Source organism: Elephantulus edwardii, unplaced genomic scaffold (assembly GCF_000299155.1).
Source record: "Elephantulus edwardii isolate Elephantulus edwardi_28Jun2011 unplaced genomic scaffold, EleEdw1.0 scaffold00047, whole genome shotgun sequence".
Classification (NCBI taxonomy): domain Eukaryota; kingdom Metazoa; phylum Chordata; class Mammalia; order Macroscelidea; family Macroscelididae; genus Elephantulus; species Elephantulus edwardii.
The window spans coordinates 19,680,249-19,698,753 of NW_006399797.1; the positions used below are offsets into that span (position 1 = coordinate 19,680,249).

Genomic DNA, 18,505 nt, shown 5'->3' on the forward strand with positions numbered 1-18,505 from the left:
GATAAACATGGGTGTGCATATATCTGCTTGGATGTCAGTTATGGTCTCTTTGGGATATATTCCCAGTAGTGGAATTGCTGGGTCAAATGGTATCTCTACTTGCAACTTTCTGAGAAAGTGCCATACCGCCTTCCACAGTGGTTGCACCGAAAGTTTCTGCTTTATGGGACTAACAGCCGAGATTATGGCTTAGATATGACTGACAAAAAAGGTACAAAACTAAATGTTGCAGAACCACGTCATGCTCTTTTACATTATGTTCTTACCTTGACCATTTTGCATTTTGAATAAGTATTATAAAGTGACAATTTTCTTTTTCTTTTAATATTTTTAATTACACCCAAATAGTGCAGTTGCACTGTAAGAAACACAAAATACAAACATAATGTTTTCTCCTTATCTACTCCAACCCTCTCCCTTTCCCAGATGCTGGGCATGTATCCTTCCAAGCCTTTCTCTGTGTATTTGTACCCATGGGTATATATGCATTTGTATACTGGATTTTTCCTTAAATGTGATTATGCTAAAAATATTGCTGTTGATTTTTTCACCCAATATTTGAACATTTTATTATGATTTAGGTGAAAGTTGACAGAACAAATTCATTCACCATTCAGTACTTTGTAAATTGTCCCACCCCATTAGTAGGAATCCTCACAACAGGCAGCACTCTCCCCTTTCTCACCAGGGGTTACCCATTTCCATTCATCTGATTTCTCTGTCTTTCCTTGCTTTCTCATCTTTACATTTGGGAAAATTTAATCATTTGGTCTCATGTTTAATAGTTCTAAGTAGCAGTCTACATGAGTATGTTTATTATGTAAGCAGTCTATTACTTGACTGGTAGGCTTGGCTTCAGTTATAAATTCTTGTTGTTGTCAGGTGCTGTTGAGTCAAGTACAACTCATAGTGACTCTATGAACAAAAGATCTGAACCTATCCTGAACCTAACCTAACCAATTATATTCTGTACCTCCTCACACTTCCTAACACACAAGAGCCCATTGCAGCAGTCACTGTGTCAATCCACCTGGTTGAGGGTCTTCCTCTCCTTTGCTGACCCTCCATCCTTCCCAGCATCATGTCCCTCTCCAAGGAAGAGCCCCTCCTAGCAACATGCCCTAAGTATGTGAGGTGAAGCCTGATCATTCTTGCCTCTAAAGAGCACTCCGACTGCACCGTCTCCAGAACATATCTCTTTATTCTCTTGTACGTCAATGGGATATTCAGTGTTCTTCTCCACCACCACAGCTCAAAGGCATCAATTCTTTTTTTTTCCAAAGTCAAGAAGAGCGTCCGTCACTGATGTATTTTGTCTCCATACCTTTTCAATCTGTATGCAGAAGAGATCATCCGAGACGCTGGGTTGTACGAGGAGGAATGTGGCATCAGGATTGGTGGAAGAGTCATCAGCAACCTGCGTTATGCAGATGACACGAAATTGAGGAGGACCTGAATGAAGCACTTGCTGCAGAAGGTCAAGGACTGCAGCCTTCAGTATGGACTGAAGCTAAACATCAAGAAAACAAAGATTCTCACTACTGGGTCAATTGGCAGTATCAGTATGGATGGTGAAGAGATTGAGATAAAGTTAACAGTTTTAGTTTACTTGATTCCACAGCCAACACTCTTGGTAACAGCAGTCAGGAAATCAAGAGATTAATTGCTTTGGGAAAATCAGCTGTGAGGGACCTCTCAAGAGTACTGAAGAGCAATGACATCAGGCTGGAGACTAAGGTGCACCTGATCCTGGCTATAGTTTTCGCAATTGCATACTATGCATCAGAGTTGGGCAGGCACTAGGGATGATAGAAAGAGAATTGATGCCTTTGAGCTGCGATGCTGGAGAAGAGTGTTGAATATACTATGGGCTGCTAGGAAAACAAACAAGTTTGTCCTAGAGAGGGTGAAGCCAGAATGCTCCTTGAAGTCAAGGATTTGAAGCTTCATCTGACATACTTTGGGCATGTTGCAAGGAGGGACTGGTCCTTGGAGAGGGACATCATGTTTGGGAGAGTGAGGGACGGCTCAGGAGATGAAAACCCTAAATGAGATGGATCTATTCTGTGATTGGGGTGGTGGGAATGAGTGTGTTGCAGACGGCAAGGTTGGCACAGGATAGAGTGGCATTTAGGGCTCCTGTACATAGGGTCTCTATGAATCACAAGCGACTCAATGTTACATAACAACAACAACAACAACTGGTTTACTTACAAAGCTTGTATGCATTGTGGTTTTTTGTTGGTTTGTTTTTGGGTTTGTTTGGTTTTTTGTATGCATTGTTTTTCACACTGGATCTTTCCCCTTTCCTTTACATACCCTTCCCTCCATCTGTCAAATTGTAAGACCCTATGATTAAGCACCCCACCCCACTCTGTTTGGATCCTCATACTTGTTCTAGAATAATGGTCTTATGAAGTATTTGTCTTTATGAGACTGAGTTAGTACACTTAGCATAATGTTTTCCAGTCCCTTTGATGTTAGGTAATAATTTACAAAATCATGCTCCTGCATGCTGCATAATATTAAATTACGTGAATGTTGCATAATTTCTCAATCTGTTCCATTGTGGTTGGGCATTTAGGCTGTTTCCATATTCTTGCAATGGTGAATAACACTGCTATGAACATTAGTCTACAAGTCTCTGTGCCTCAGTTCTCATTTTCTCAGGATATATTCCAAGCAGTGAAATAGCTGAGTCATATGGAATTTCTATGTTCAGCTTTTAGAGGAAATGCCACACTGCCTTCCATCCTTATCCATTGTCCAGCTCTCATATGCATAGAAAGTAATTGGAAAGACAATGGCCTGAATCAGACACACCTTAGTCCTCAAACTGACATCACTACTCCTCAATAATTTGAAAAGATTCCCTAACTGCAGATTTTCCCAGTGCAATGCATCTCCTGATTTCCTGGTTGCTGGCACCAAGGGTGTTAATTGTGGATCCATGTAAGGTGAAGCTGTTGACAGTTTCAATCTCCTACCCATCCATCATCATGCTGCCTATCTTTCCAGTAATGAGAAAGGTATTTTAGAGCAATTGTCTTTGGGATTCCTCTTTAAGATCACTGTCTAATCTTTTTTATTTATTTTCTTTTGTTCTACATTTCACCCACACACACACACACACACAGAGCCATTTTAACCAGGATTGTCTATTATGCCCCAGATCAGAGTGGTAGTCAGACACCATTTAGTTCTGGACTTAAGCTAGAGGTGACTATGGCTCCTATGGGCCATTAGACCTTTCTACTAATTATTCCATGAGTGTTTGGTTGTTTGGACTCTGCTTTGCTCAAGATGGGAAGAGATGAATTATTGTCTCTTAGATGTTTTGTCACAAGCTGCTTGTAAAGTCTCAAATGCTACTCATGAAACTAGGATATAAAGCTTTATATTATAAACTATAAACTTTATAGATTATCTTCATGAACTATGTTTTACCAAACAATATCCTACAAACATGGACCTCTTATGCTGAGTGAAATAATTCAATAACAAAAGGACAAATATTGTATAAGACCAATGTTATAAAAATAAGATGGTTACAGAGTGCAGGTTGGAAAAGTAGGAAGAGAATGGATAGATATTGAATATTGTATTGGAATAGGTGAAGGGAAAGTTAATCTGACATGAGTGGGCCCTCAGACATCCTGTGTGTTGCAATTAACAATCTAGAATAGGATATGCACAACTGATTGAATGGGGGAAGGAAAAACAAGAACAAAGAAAGGTTTAATCACAAATAAAAATAATTGTAGAGACCTTAACAGGATGGGAAAGGACGAAAAGGAAGCAGAAATTATTAGCAAATGGATAGATAGGGTGAAGGGAAATGGAGAATATACTGAGGCTTTGATAAAACAATGCAAAAATGGCATTGTACAAATGTAAATTATCTTATATGGCAAGCAGTATATGACTGACTAAATGAAAACCCATTTTTAAAAAAGAAAACAAATTATAGTCCTTAGGCTTCAAGTTCAGTAATTCAGTACTATGAGATGTGTGTTTATTTCTATGATAATTCCATAACATTGTCTCTTATGTGCTATGTTATATGTGTGATTATATAGGTAGTAGATACAAAAACACATGTCCTATTTAGTGCACATATATTATTATTAATGCTGTTATTGTTGTTATGTGCCAATGAATCACTAGCAACTTATAGCGAACCTATGTACAAGAGCTCTGAAGTCTGGCCTGGACTGAGCCAGTCTCACTTACTCCGACACACCTACCCTCATTGTCCTAGTCACTTATCAATCCATCTCATCCAAGGTCTTCCTCTCCTGCACTGCCCCCTCCACCTTTCCGAGCATGATATCTTTCTCCAAGAATCAGTCCCTTATGTCCCCATGTCCAAAGTATGTGTGATGGGGCTTCAGAATCCTAGCCCCCAAGGAGAAACTTGTTTTTACCCACTCCAAGACAGACCTATTTATTTTCTTGGTGGTCTATGGTATGGTATGCTCAAGTTTCTTCTACAGCACCACAACTAAAAGACATCAATTCTTCTTCCTTAGTCATTGTCCAACTCATGATGCATAGCAAATAGTTGCAAAGACCATGGACTGGATCAGGTGCACCTTAGTATTTAGAGTGACATTGTTGCTTCCTCAGTACCCTGGAGAGTTCCCTGACAGCAGAATTTCCCAGTGCATTTCATCTTTTGATTTCCTTACTGCTGTTGCCAGGAGTGTTGATTTTGGAGTGAGCAAGCTGTAATTGTTAACAACCTTAATCTCTTCTCCATCTATCATGGTGCTGCCAGTTGGCCAAGCGGTCTTCTTGATGTTGAGCTTCAATCCATATTGAAGGACCTTCTGCAGCAAGTGTTTCAGGTCCTCCTCAATTTCAGGAAGCAAGGTTGTGTCATCTGCATAACATAGGTTGTTGATGAGTCTCTAATCCTGATGACACATTCTTCCTTACAAAGTTCAGCCTCCCAAATAATCTGTTCTGCATGTAGATTAAATAGATATAGAGACAGGACACATTCCTTACACACTCCCTTCTTGATTTTGAACCATGCAGTGTCTCCCTACTGCTATGTTTCGAGGATTGCTTCCTGGTCCAAGTACAGGTTTCACAAAAGCACAATCAAGTGTTCTGGGATTCCCATTCTCCTCAAGGTTAACCACAATTTATTGTGATCCACACCATGAAATGCCTTTGCGTAGTCTATGAAATATAGATTGGTATCCCTCCTGTACTCTTTGCTTTCTGCTAAGATCCATCTGACATTAGCAATAATATCTGTAGTGCCGTCATTTCTGGATAATCTCCACTAGGATTTTGTTTGCATTTGATATGAGTGATATTGTATGATAATTTCCACACTTTTTCTAAATAAGAATAAATATGGATCTCTTCTAGTCATTTGGCCAGGTAGTTGTCCTCCGGATTTCTCGGCACAACCTGGCGAACAGTATCTGTTTGTTGAAATATAAATTTTCCTCTTTTTAATTTTTTTCCTTTTTGTCGAGTCAGATCCAACTGGCACAGAAGGAGATTGCCCCTCCTTCTCCAACAGAGCATCTGGTGAATTTGAACCATGTGCCTTCAGAATTGCAGTGCAGCTTCTTGCCACTAGGCCACCAGAGTTCCCTACTTCTGTCTTCTTTTAATACTTCCTGTGTCCTTGAATAGTCTACCCATAGCATTCTTAAGTATTGCAATTCGATACTTGAATTTGTTCTGTAATTCCTTCAACTTAGGAAATGCAAAGCAAGTATGGCCCTTTTGATTTTCAGACTCCAGCTTTTTGCACATTTTGTTATAATACCGTGCTTTCTTTTCCCATGCTGCCCTTTGAAATCTTCCGTTCAGTTCCTTAATATCTTGATGTCTTCCCTTTGCTTTGGCTTCCCGGTGTTCTAGTGCAATATTCAGTCTCTTCTGAAATCCATTTTGGTCTTTTTTTCTTCTGTTTTTGTACCTTTTGCATTTTTTGTGGATTATTTTATACACACACACACGTATGTATAATCTTTCCACAGCTCATCTGGTCTTCGTTCATTAGTGTTCAAGACCTCAAACCTGTTACAGAGTTGGTTTTTAAGTTCAGGTGAAACAGACTCAAGGTCAAATTTTTATTCCTGTGCATTTGATTTGACCTTCTTTAGCTTTAATTTGAACTTCCATGTGAGTAGTTGTTCTGTTCCACAATCAGCACCTAGCCTAGTTTTTACTGCTGATCCTGAACTTCTCCAACCATTCCTTCCACAGATGTAATCAGTCTGATTCCTGTACATACCATCAGGGGAAATCCATGCGTATAGCCTGTGTAAATGTTTCTTACAAAAGGTATTTACTGTGAATAAATCACTGTGCAGAATTCTCTCATTCTGTCCCCCAGCTTATTTATGTCACCAAGTCCAGATAGAGAGAGAGAGCTGGATAGATGGATGCATAGATAGATAGATAGATAGATAGATAGAGGGATAGGGATAGAGATATGGGTACAGATCCATTCAAATATTATTATCTATTACTAATATTGACGCAAAGTTGTTTGGACTTTTTTTGTTGGTTTTTTAAAAATATTTTATTTTTATTTTTTGTGTGTATACTGTCTAATGGGATCCAACTGGTACATGAGGAGTTTGCCCCTCCTCCAGCAGAGCATCTGGTGGATTCGAACTGTATACCTCTGGGATTGTGGTGCAGCTTCTTGTCACTAAGCCACCAGAGCTCCCCTCAATGTTGTTTAAAGTTATAGTATTTACCATGTTGTTGTTATGTGTGGTCAAATAGAAAGTTACTTGTAGCTTACCCTCCAGCAAGTTTTCAGAGGCAGTAAATCCCATAGGAGGAGATTGCTATCTTTCTCCCTCTAGTATTTACCATAGTTGTCCTTTAGTCTTGGGCCCCTCTCAAGTGTCTTCCTTTGCTTTGGTAACATTGTATTGATTCATCCCATTTTGTGTATTGCTTTCTCTTTACTAGAATTAATCTTTACTTGCTATCTACTTAAAAGAACCCTGCTAGCATAGTGAGTAATGTATCCAGCTGCCAACTGAAGGATCCGTAATCCAAAAACCCTAAATACTCTGCAGGTGAAACACGGAAGGTCAGTTGAGTTGGAATTGACTCCACAGTAACGGATTGTTGTTGTTGTTGTGTACCATCAAGTCTGAACCAACTCATAGCTGACCCTCCCGCTGGTTTACAGAGGCAGTAATTGCACAAGAGGAGATTGCCCGTTCTTCTCCCACCTAGCAGCTGGCATTTCAGACCACATGCCTTCAGAACTGCAGCACTTACCACTAGGCCTCCAGAGCCCTCTCAGTAATGAATACTATCATTAAAGAGAGGAGGACTCTCAAGGAGATGGATGGACACAGTGACTGCCACAACACCTGAGCATGGCAGAGATTGTCAGGAAGGCCCAGGATAGGGAAAGCTTTCCATCTGTTGTTCACAGGGTGGCTGTGAGTCAATTGTAAGGCATCTAAAAACAACAGCAACAAAACAGATCATCAGTCCTTCAATTAAGATTTACAGCATCAGAAAATCTACAGAGGGTCTCTGTCGAAAACTATTCAATAGCAGTGAGTTTGGGGTTTTGCAACTATCTAGTTAAGGATTCTCCCTCCTTTTGCTTCTTATGCTGTCAAAGAATGGTTTTTTTCCTGTGGGTAAACTTATTCTTGACTTTTTATAATAATAGTCTCACACACTATCCTTTTGTAATTGACTTCTTTCACTCTGCATAACATCATCCAGATTCATTCAACTTGGAGGATCTTTCAGATTCTTCACTGTTATTTACCATTGAAGTATGTTCCATTGTTTGTATCAACTACAGTTTGTTGTACCCTACAATTTGTTGTATCCGTTTATCTATTAATGGACATTTAGGGCTTTTCCCTCTATGCTTTTGCTTTCAAAAGGAACATATTTTTTTTCTAAAGCAACAGCAATTTATTATTTATCTTATAGTTCTATAAGTCTGTAGTTGAAAGTCATTGTTACATTTATAATAGATTAGTGTAATTAATTAGTTTTAATGTCTAATCAAGGCCTATGGGAACTCTGATCGCCATGTGGATAAGGAGCTGGACTATCAACTCAATTTAACTACCAAATTATGTCAACACTTTTCATTAAATATCCCATATAAATTATTTTAAAATACAACTTTTTAAATGTTGTTGTACTTGTTATGTGCAATCAAGTCACCTATGACTCATAGCAACCCTGTGGATAATAGCCCTGAACTCTGTCCTATCCTGAGCCAATCTCACTGACTCCAATACACCTACCTCCATTACCCCACTGAATGTGTCAATCCATCTCATCCAGGGTCTTCCTTACTTGCACTGTCCCTCCACTCTTTCAGTCATTATGTCCTCTCCAATGATCTGTCCCTCTAGGCCACATACCAAAAGTATGTTAGATACTTTTTTAAAATCCCTGCCTCTAAGGAGAAACTTGGTTTCACTCTTTCCAAGACAGAACTACTTGTTCTCTTGGTGATTCATGGTATGTTCAATACTGTTTTCCAGTACCATAACCCAAGGTAATAAATTCTTTTTTTTTGTCATCCTTGGTCATTGTCCAGCTCTCTGATGCATAGCAAGTAATTGCAAAGATCATGCCCAGGATCAGACATACCTTAGTCTCTAGACTGACGTCATTACTCTTTAGAACTTTGGAGAAGTCCCTGACAGCAGACTTTCTCAATGCAATTCATCATTTGATTTCCTAAATGATGGTGCCAAGAGTATTGATTATGGATCTGAGCAAGCTGAATATGTTAATAACCTCAGTCTCTTCTCCATCTATCATGGTACTGCCAATTAGCCAAGCTGTGATAATCTTTGTCTTCTAGATGTTGAACTTCAATCCATATTTTAGACTACTGTCCTTGACCTTGTCAATTTGAGGTCCTTCAGGTCCTTAAGTTTCAGCAAGCAAGATTGTATCATCTACATATCGTAAGTTGTTGATAAGTCTTTTTCCAATCCTGATTCCACATTCCTCTTCATGAAGCCCAGCCTCCCAAATGATCTGTTTCTTATTTAGATTTAAAAGTATGGAGATAGAATACATCCCTAACTCCCTTCTTTCTTGTTTTTGAACCGAGCAGTGTTTCCTTGCTCTGTTCTGAGACTGCTTCCTGGTCCAAGTATAGATTTCACATGAGCATAATCAAGTATTCTGAGATTCCCATTCTTCTCAAGGTTAGCCACAGTTTGTTGTGAACCACACAGTCAATTGTCTTTGCATAGTCAATGAAACACAGATAGACACTCCTCTGATACTCTTTGCTTTCAGTCAAGATCCACCTAACATTGGCAATGATTTCTCTAGTGCTATGGCCTCTTTGGTTCTCAATCTGTATTTCCGGTATTTCTCTGTTGACATACTGTTCTAGTCATTTTTTACTTCAGCAGGATTTTGTTTCCATGTGATGTTAGTGATATGTTTGATAATTACCACTCTCTGAGAGAACATTTTTTTTAAATGAGAATAAATAATAATCTCTTCTACTCAGTTGGCCAGGTAGTTATCCTCGGGTAACTTAGTACTGCCTAGTGAACACTTCTAGGGCAATATCTGTTTGTTGAACTATGTCAGTCAGTATTCAATCAATTCTTGGGACCTTATTTTTTGCCAAGTATTTCAGAGCACCTTGAACTTACTCCTTCACCACCGTTGTCTCTTGATTTTACATTGTTTCATGAAATTCTTCTGTGTCAGCCAATTCTTTTTTGGTACAGTGACCCATGTACTCCATCTGTCTCCTTTTAATGCTTCCAAGATTATTCAGTATTCTGCCCATAAAATCCTTCCATGTTGCAAATCGAGGCTTGAATTTGTTCTTTAGTTTCTAACTTTTTAAATACTATTATTCTTAAGTCATTGTTCAATTAAAATATGCTAAACTAATTAAAGTCCTCAACCTTTTTCTGGAATTTTTGTGATATCACACTTTTTGCCAAGTTTAATAAGAAAGTTCGATATTTTGTAATTGAAATGCAACATAAATATTATTGTTTGATTATGTTCTTTAGTTGTACGTATAAAGATTAATTTTTAAATTATCTAATGCTAACATCTGTTAAAGATTTCTGTGAGTTTCCAGCTTTTGTTTAAAATTTTTTTAAAGAAGACTTACATATATGCAATATAAGTTATGAAAGTATTTTAGAAAGGCAATTTACTGTATTTCTTCTTAGGTTCCTCTTACACCATATTTGTAAGATATAGAATATTTTAAAATACTTCTAGTAAAACAAAATATAGTTGCTTCTGGTATTTGTGGCTTGAAAATGTTTGTTTTACACTTTTCTTTTTAACAACTAAATGAATTCCACATGAAGAGCGCTTCGCTCAATCTCTCTTCTCGTCCTTTAATCCCACAGACGTCTTGCCGGAAACTCTTTGACATACATTCCCAAGGGAGCATTTGCCGGTCTTTACAGTCTTAAAGTTCTGTAAGTAAATGTAGTGTTATATGATATATTTCTGATTTTCATGCCAAGTGAATGCTAATCAACTTGTAAAGATGCAGTCCCTCTACTAAACTGTTTAGATTCATGGGTTTTTGTTGTTGTAAACTCAAGTCTACCTCCAAGTACCAGTTGTTATTGTTGTAACCATATTATACTTGGAATTTGTGTGCGGAAAAAGTTATCTTTACCTATAATATCTAAAATTGTTAGTTTCCAAATAATCACCTTATGAGCTCAAACTTCTAAGAGTATTTCTCTTTGTGTTTCCCTTTTTTTTTAAGTTGAGAAAAATGCCTTTAATATTTTGACCACCAAGCAAATAAATCTCTATAATGCAGATATAATTAGATCATGGCATCAAACTGTTTTTGGAAGTTATTTTCCTAATGATACACTGAACAAGGGTCAGCTGTTTTTAACTAACCCACTGAGAATATAAAAGTTAATTTTGTATTATTTAGTGTCCAACTTATTTATCAGAAAATTCACTGAATACTTCTTTCATCTAATGTCTATTGTGTAACAATTTTTCAGTATTTAAGAAAATAGAAACTGGATACTGCAATTGAAAATAGATACTGCAATTTGACAGTCATACTAGGAAAATTTTGTCTCAGAGAAAATGTTCTGATTTTATTTCCTTCTCTTAAGGTAAAAGCAATAACTGAAAAGACTTTTGATGTATTTCTTATGTAAACTGCATTTCAGTAGCCTGCAGGATATGTGGGTTATAAAAAATTAGCTTAATTAAATTTCATATTTTGTTAAAAGTTAATTTTATTAACAGAGCCAGGTTTTAGTCCTGTTTCTGTGATTGAGTTTGGTTTCTCTCCATTTGGATTCATTTTGCTTTGCAAAATTAGACAGACTTTTTTTTTAAGTTGCCACGTTGCCAAAGTCTAGTGTTAAATCATTAATAGGTAAACTCTAAATTGTGGCACCAACACTGATGTATCTCTGTCTCCATGAATGAAGTAAAATATCTGGAACCATTCAGGAATTATCACATATATCCACTTTAGATAAGACAATGCAATTCTATTTTTCCTATACTGAGCTATCTACCACTGTTGTTGTGTTGTTAAGTGCCATCGACTCATAGCAACCCCATGTACAGTAGCTCTGAAGCCTGCCCTGTCCTGAGCCAGTCTCACAAATTTTGACACACCAGTCCCCATTGCCCCAGTCACTGTATCAATCCATCTCCTCCAGGGTCTTCCTCTCCTGCTCTGTCCCTCCATTCTTCCAAGTTTGATGTCCTTCTCCAAGGCCCAGTCCTTCCTGGCCACTTAAGGCCCAAAATATGTGAGATAGAGCTTCAAAGTCCTAGCCTCTAAGGAAAAACTTGGTTTCACCCTCTCCAAGACAGACCTATTTGTTTTCTAGACAGTCCATGGTATGTTCAAGGCTCCTTAAGCACCACAACTTGAAGGCATTAAGTATTTTAAATACTTCTTGAATAATTATACTGAAGACAATCCTTTTAATTCATTCACCAAAACATATTGGCTATTCAAAGCTAAAGAGTATGTGATTACATGTATTTAAGTGTACCCTCAACAATCATAATTGTATTTATAAATCATTCATATGGAACATGAACATATATTAATTATGCATAAACTAGCAAGTTCAAGTATATGGAATTACAGAGGATTTTTAGTGTTTAAGTTCTTATGCTTAAATTACTTCTTTTATATTAATTTTTCTGTCATAATACTTTTTAAAATTTTTGAGATACATCATTATGTATTTCTAATGTCATTGCCTCACTAGTGAATGTTTATTCCTCAAATACACTAAAACTCTGTGATATTGGGAATATTGCCTGTCTTGTTCACTAGTCAATGCACAGATCTTAGAATACTACCTAATTCAGAGCAGATATTCGGTAAATATTTGCAGAAGAAATGATTCAGACTGAGGCAAAAAATGGAAAAGGCAAGGGAGCTTTAGACTATATATTCATAATAGAATATATAGTGTATTCTAAGAATAAAATTAACTTTCATATCTAAATTGAGTTTCTATCTACAGGAAGACTTTTTAAAAACTTCTTTTCCATACCTGCTTTCCTGCTTCCTCTGGTACATTTTGCTTAAATATCTCAGAGTATTGGGATAATGTAATTTAAAATTAAAATTTACAGCTTTTTCCTCCCATTTATTTATCTATTTCTTTTTATGTGTTTCTTCCAATTTATTTAAAGGTACTTTTCTTATACCAGAAAAAAAATACAAATGAAATTTAGTATTTAGATCTGCTGTGTTCCCCAATCCCATCTGAGCAATGACTTTTCTGCTTGCTTGTGTATAGGCTGAGCTTCAGCAAAACTTGGTGTATGTGAAACTCAAGATGATAACTTTTCTTGAGAATATAAACATTTACAATAAAGACATGTTCTCTTAAAGAGTCTATGATACAATGGTAGCTTGATAGAAAACAGAAGAATTCTGATTCTTGACAAAAGGTATTTGACAGGAAGAGAACTCTGGTGGCCTACTAGCAAGAAGCTGTGCTGCAATCCTGAAGGCATGCAGTTCAAATCCACCAGATGCTCCACTGGAGAAGGAGGGGAGATCTCCTCCTGTGCCTTTCGGATCTGACTCAACAGTATGCACAAGGGGGAAATAAGTTATTTGACAAGAAAGATGAGCTATGTTGGAATAGTCTATAGGGAGTTGCATTACTAACCAAAAGTCTGTTCATCTCTGGTAGGTCAAATTCACCAGCTGCTATACTGGACAAACATGAGCATTCTCCCCACTTTTAACAGCTGTAAGCCTCAGAAACTCAATTGTGGGGTTTCATTGAGGCTTGCTGTCATTGAGTTTGGGTTTTGGTTTTGAATACAACTGTAGAAACTACTGATCAAAGATAAGATGAGTTATGGGATGACTTCAAGGATATCATCCATGGAGAGAACAAAAGAAGTCATTATTAATCTATGCTATCAACTCAATTCTGAGTCATAGTGACCCTCCAGGACAGATGAACAAACTGCCTTGTAGTGTTTTCTAAGAAAGACGGAAGAGGAAGGTCAAATGGGATGTCAGGAGAGACTCAGAAAATTGCATTGGAGCATCAAGAAGCCAAAACAAAGGGAAGCAATGCCAAAATTTATGAGAACAGAAGATCTCAAAGGGCAGCTTGAGAAGACAAAGCAAAATAATGTGCAAAGAGCTGGAGTTGAAGAATAAAAAGGAAAGAATTTGCTTGGTATTTCTAAAGGTTAAACAACTGAAAAACAAAATTCCAGCTTCAGGTTCCAATTCTGAGAAGAGCTGTGGGCAAAGTCTTGAATGATCCAGGAAGCATCAAAGGAGGTTGGAGGGAACACACAGAGTAACTGTGCCAAAAATAATTGATTGACCCTGAAAAATATCTGAAAGTACTGTAAGAACAAGAGCCAGTGGTAAAGAAGAGGTTCAAACTGCACTGAAGGCACTGGTAAAATAGTAAGGTCTCAAGAATACCAAGTAACATGTTCCAACTAGCAGATACAGCCCTGACCATGTTCACCAGTATATGCCAGGAAATTTGGAGGACAGCTCCTTGGCCATTGACTGGAAGATATCCATGTATGTTCCCATTCCCAAGAAAGGTGACCCAATAACATGTGCCTATTATCTAACAATAACTTGAATATCACACAGAAACAAAATATCCCTGAAGATCATCCAAAACCGACTAGAGTAGTACATTAAAAGAGAACTGCCAGAAGTTCAAGCTAGGGTTAGAAGAAGTCATGGCCTCAGAGATCTCACTGAGGCTAACAGATGGATCCTGGCTGAAAGCAGAGACTATCAAAAGAATGTCTATTTGTATTTCATTGACTGCAGAGGCATTTGACTGTGTGGATCATAACAAACTATAGCTATAACTAACATTGAAAAGAATAAGAATCCCAGAACACTTAATTATGCTCATAGAAAACCTAGCCCAAGAAGCTGTAACAGAAAAGGGAACCCTGCATGGCCATGTAAAATCAGAAAAGGTGTACGTCAGGGTTACATCCTTTCTCCATACCAATTCAGTCTGGGCAAATCATTTGAGAAGCTGGACTCCATAAGAAGAATATGACATCAGGATTAGAGGAACTCTATAGTAACCTGCATTGTGCATATGACACAACCTTCAGCTTAAGAAATGAGTTCATCCCTTTTGATTTTCCAATTCCAGTTCTTTGCACATTTAATTATAATACTTTGCTTTGTCTTCCCATGCTGCTCTTTGAAATCTTCTATTCAACTCCTTAACATCTTGATTTCTTCTCTTTGCTTGGCTTCTTGATCTTCTAGTTCAATATTCAGTCTCTTCTGACATCCATTTTGGTCTGTCCTTCTTCCTTCATCTTTGTAATTACCTTTTGCATTCTTTCTGGATTATATTCTTGATATCCTCTCATAGCAGAGTTTAGGAGGCTATAAATCTTTGTGATGAGATCGCCTGTTTTTCTCCCTCTGAACCACCAGAAAGTGTTGCCTTTTGAGCAGCACTGCAATGCCAAAAGATTATGCTATCAAAGCCTCCTATGCATACGATTAGAAAGACTTCAATACATTTTCATACTGAAAGGTCTTCTCTTTATTGCTTTAACCTTTTTTATCTTGTTGTGAAAAACAGATTGTTGTTGGTTATGAAAACTAATGAATATCTTTCCTCTAAATTATTCAAAAATTCTGTTTCTGTTTACCGTATACTCCAAATATGGTATATTTTCTAGCTAAAGAAATTAATTTAAAACAGTTAGTGCAGGAAAATAATTTCCTTGTTTCCACAAAACATGTTGTGGTTTTAAAGGAATTTTTTATTGTAATTATGGAGATCTGAAACTTCTTTTGAAAAATAATCATCACTAAATAGCACAGAAGCATGAAGCACAGGATTCTCATTTACTCTTACTAATAAACGTGGCTTTATAAGTATTTTATGATTGTCTTCTTGAATTTTTGGAGATTTTTCTTGTGACATTTATGTTGTTGTTAAGTGCCATTGAGACGCTATGATTCATAATGACAGTATAAACAACATATCTGAATTCTATCCTATCCTGTGCCATCCTCATCATCCCTCACATTTGAGCCCATTGACACAGACACTGTATGAACCCATGTTGACAAGGGTCTCCTCCTTCACTGACCCCCCACCTTACCAAGTGTGATATCACTTTCCAAAAAAAATACCCTCTCCTGACAACATATCCAAATATGTGAGACCAAAAAAATAAAATTAAAAAAGATTCACAATCCTTGCTTCCAGGAAACACCTTAGTTACACTTTCTCAAAGACATATCTGTTTGTTCTTTGGCAGTCCATAGAATTTCCCCCATTATTCTCCAACATCAAAACTCAAAGGCATTGATTCTTCTTCTGTCATCCTTATTCATTGTCCAGCAGTAAGATGTATAGTCAGATGATTGGAAAGACTGTGGCCTGTGTCAGGTGCCCCTTAGTCTTTAAACTGCCATCATTGCTCTTGAAGACTTTGGAAAGATCCCCAAGAGCAGACATTCCCAGTGTTATATTTCTCCAGGTCTCCTGATGACTGGCACCAAGAGTGTCAACTGTGGATCCAAGGAAGATGATATCATTAACAATCTCAATCTTTTCTCTGTTTATCATGATGCTGTCTGTTGACCCAATGGTGAGGATTTTTGTGTTTTGATGTTGAGATGCAATCCATATATTGAAGTTTGCAGTCCTTAAGCCTCTGCAGCAAATGCCTTTGGTCCTCGTCGCTTCCAGCCAACAAGGTTCTATCATTTGCATAGTGCTGGTTGCTGGTTAATCTTCCTCCAATTCTGATATCACTCCTCTTCATAAAGTCCAACTTCTTGAATGATTTGCTTAGCATACAGATTGAATAGGCACACAGAAAAGATAGAACCATGATTGACATTTTTCCTGATTTTAAACTAGGTAGTTTTCCCTTGCTCTGTTTGTGTAACAACTTCTTGATTTAGGTATAGATTTTGTAGAGGTGTTATTAACTGTTCTGGGATTCCCATGCTTCTCAATGTTAGCCATAGTTTGTTAGGATCCACATAAATGCCTTTGCATAGTCAATAAAATACAAATAGCTATTCTTACGGTATTCTCTGCTTTCAGCCATCTGATATCAGCAATGATATTCGTGGTGCCACAACCTTTTCTAAACGTAGCTTGAGCTTCTGGCAGTTCTTTGTCCAAGTAGTGTTCTGTAAACTTTAGCAATATTTTGCTTTCATGTGATATTACTGTTGTTTGATAAATTTTCACATTCTGTTGGATCACCTTTCTTGTGAATGGGAATAAAGATCTCTTCCTTCAGACAGCCAAGTAGCTCTCCTTCAAATTTCCTGACATAGACTGGTGAGCACATCTAGGGTTGCATCTGTTAGTTGGAACATATCAGTGTCTCATAGATTCCTGGGGCTTTATTTTTTTGCCAGTGCCTTCAGTGTAGCTTCTTCCTTCATCACCATTGGCTCTTCATCACATGCTACTAAACTATTTTCTGAAGTTTTTCAGTATCAACCAATTCTTTTCTTGTTATTCCTGTTATTCTCTGTGTATTCCCTCCATCTTCTTTTTTTAAATTGGTTTGCATTAAACCATTCATATACATTGTGTTTCATTCATATATATTGTTTTATACAGTCACTCATATACATTGTATTCTATATAATTAATTACTATTTATCTCTTCCTATCATCACCCTGTATTTTCAAGACCTCATTGAATCTTTCCTATTCCATCATTACCACTGTCACTCTTATGCCCACTAACCTCTATTTTCTTCCTCCCCCCCCCTTTTCCATGGTGAGATATAATTTATTCCTGGAAAAGAGGAAGTAGAAAGGTATGAATAGTCTTATTTCAGACAATCAAAGATAGTGGAACCTGAAGATTGGTATTTGATTTGATTTTCACAGGCACGATTCAAAGAACATCTGTGCTTATGCCGTGGATCCTCCTGGACAGGGACATCCCTCAGAAGTTTTAGCAAGAACTGACTCCATTGGTCTCTAGTAAACTTGATGTTTTTGAAGGGCAGCCAAAATTTCATTTAGTTTCTCAACCAATATCTCTCGTGAACCTGATAACATCTATCTTGTTCCTAGATAATGTAAGACACAACTTAACACTCAGGATATCTTTTTGCTGAAATTTTCAGACAAAAATTCAGGCAGCCCTATAGAGATTTTTTTTTAAAGTAATCTGATGCTTCCTGAATCATTCAGGGTTTTCCCCAAAGCATCTTTCAGTATTGCAACTTGAGAATTCAATTTGTTTTTCAGGTTTTTTTTAGCTTAAGAAATGCTGAGCAAGTTCTTTCTTCTTTTTTTTTCCCTCCCACTCCAGCTCTTGGCACATTCTAATACTTTGCCTTGTCTCCAAGAGCTGCCCTTTGAAATGTTTGGTTCACCTCTTTTACTTAGTCGTCTCTTTCCTTTGTTTTGGCTTGTGGACACCATAGTACAATTCTTAGAACCTTTTTTGACATTCATTTTGCTTTTGTCTTTCTTCTTTTTTATTTTAATAAAATTTTATTTTAATTGTGATTTTAATGAAACTTTACAGAAAATTTGAATTTTCATTCATTTATTGTTGCTTAACTGTGAAACAGATGCCTTCTCTAAACAGGCCCCCGTTTTTTAAATTTTATTCTTTTTTGTGTGTGTACCGTCAAATCAGATCTGACTGGTACAGGAGAAGATTGTCCCTCCTTCTCCAGCAAAGATCTGATGGATTTGAACCATGCACCTCTGGGATTGCAGTACACCTCCTTGCCAAAAGGCCACTATTTCAGTTAACAGATGCTGCCCTGGATGTGCTCACAAAGTTGTGCCAAGAAATCTGGAGGACAACCACTTGGCCAACTGACTGGAAGAGATCGATATTTGTTCCTATCCCAAAGAAAGGTGACCCAACAGAATGTGGAAACTACAGAACAATTTCACTAATTTCACATGCAAGCAAGATTTTACTGAAGATTATCCAAAAACGACTGGAACAGCACATCAACAGAGAACTACCAGAAGTCCAG

At 37.4% G+C, this 18,505-nt stretch overlaps 1 protein-coding gene across 3 annotated transcripts in view; it reads left to right on the forward strand.

Annotated features, from left to right (window-relative positions):
- The window catches only part of LOC102847706 (leucine-rich repeat-containing G-protein coupled receptor 5-like), a 224,564-nt gene that overhangs the window by 126,563 nt on the left and 79,496 nt on the right, over positions 1–18,505 (forward strand). For all 3 annotated transcript variants that reach the window (XM_006886088.1, XM_006886089.1, XM_006886090.1), the window contains exon 3: positions 10,383–10,454. In XM_006886088.1, coding sequence (XP_006886150.1) covers positions 10,383–10,454 — 72 coding nt within the window. The remainder of the gene's footprint in view (positions 1–10,382; positions 10,455–18,505) is intronic.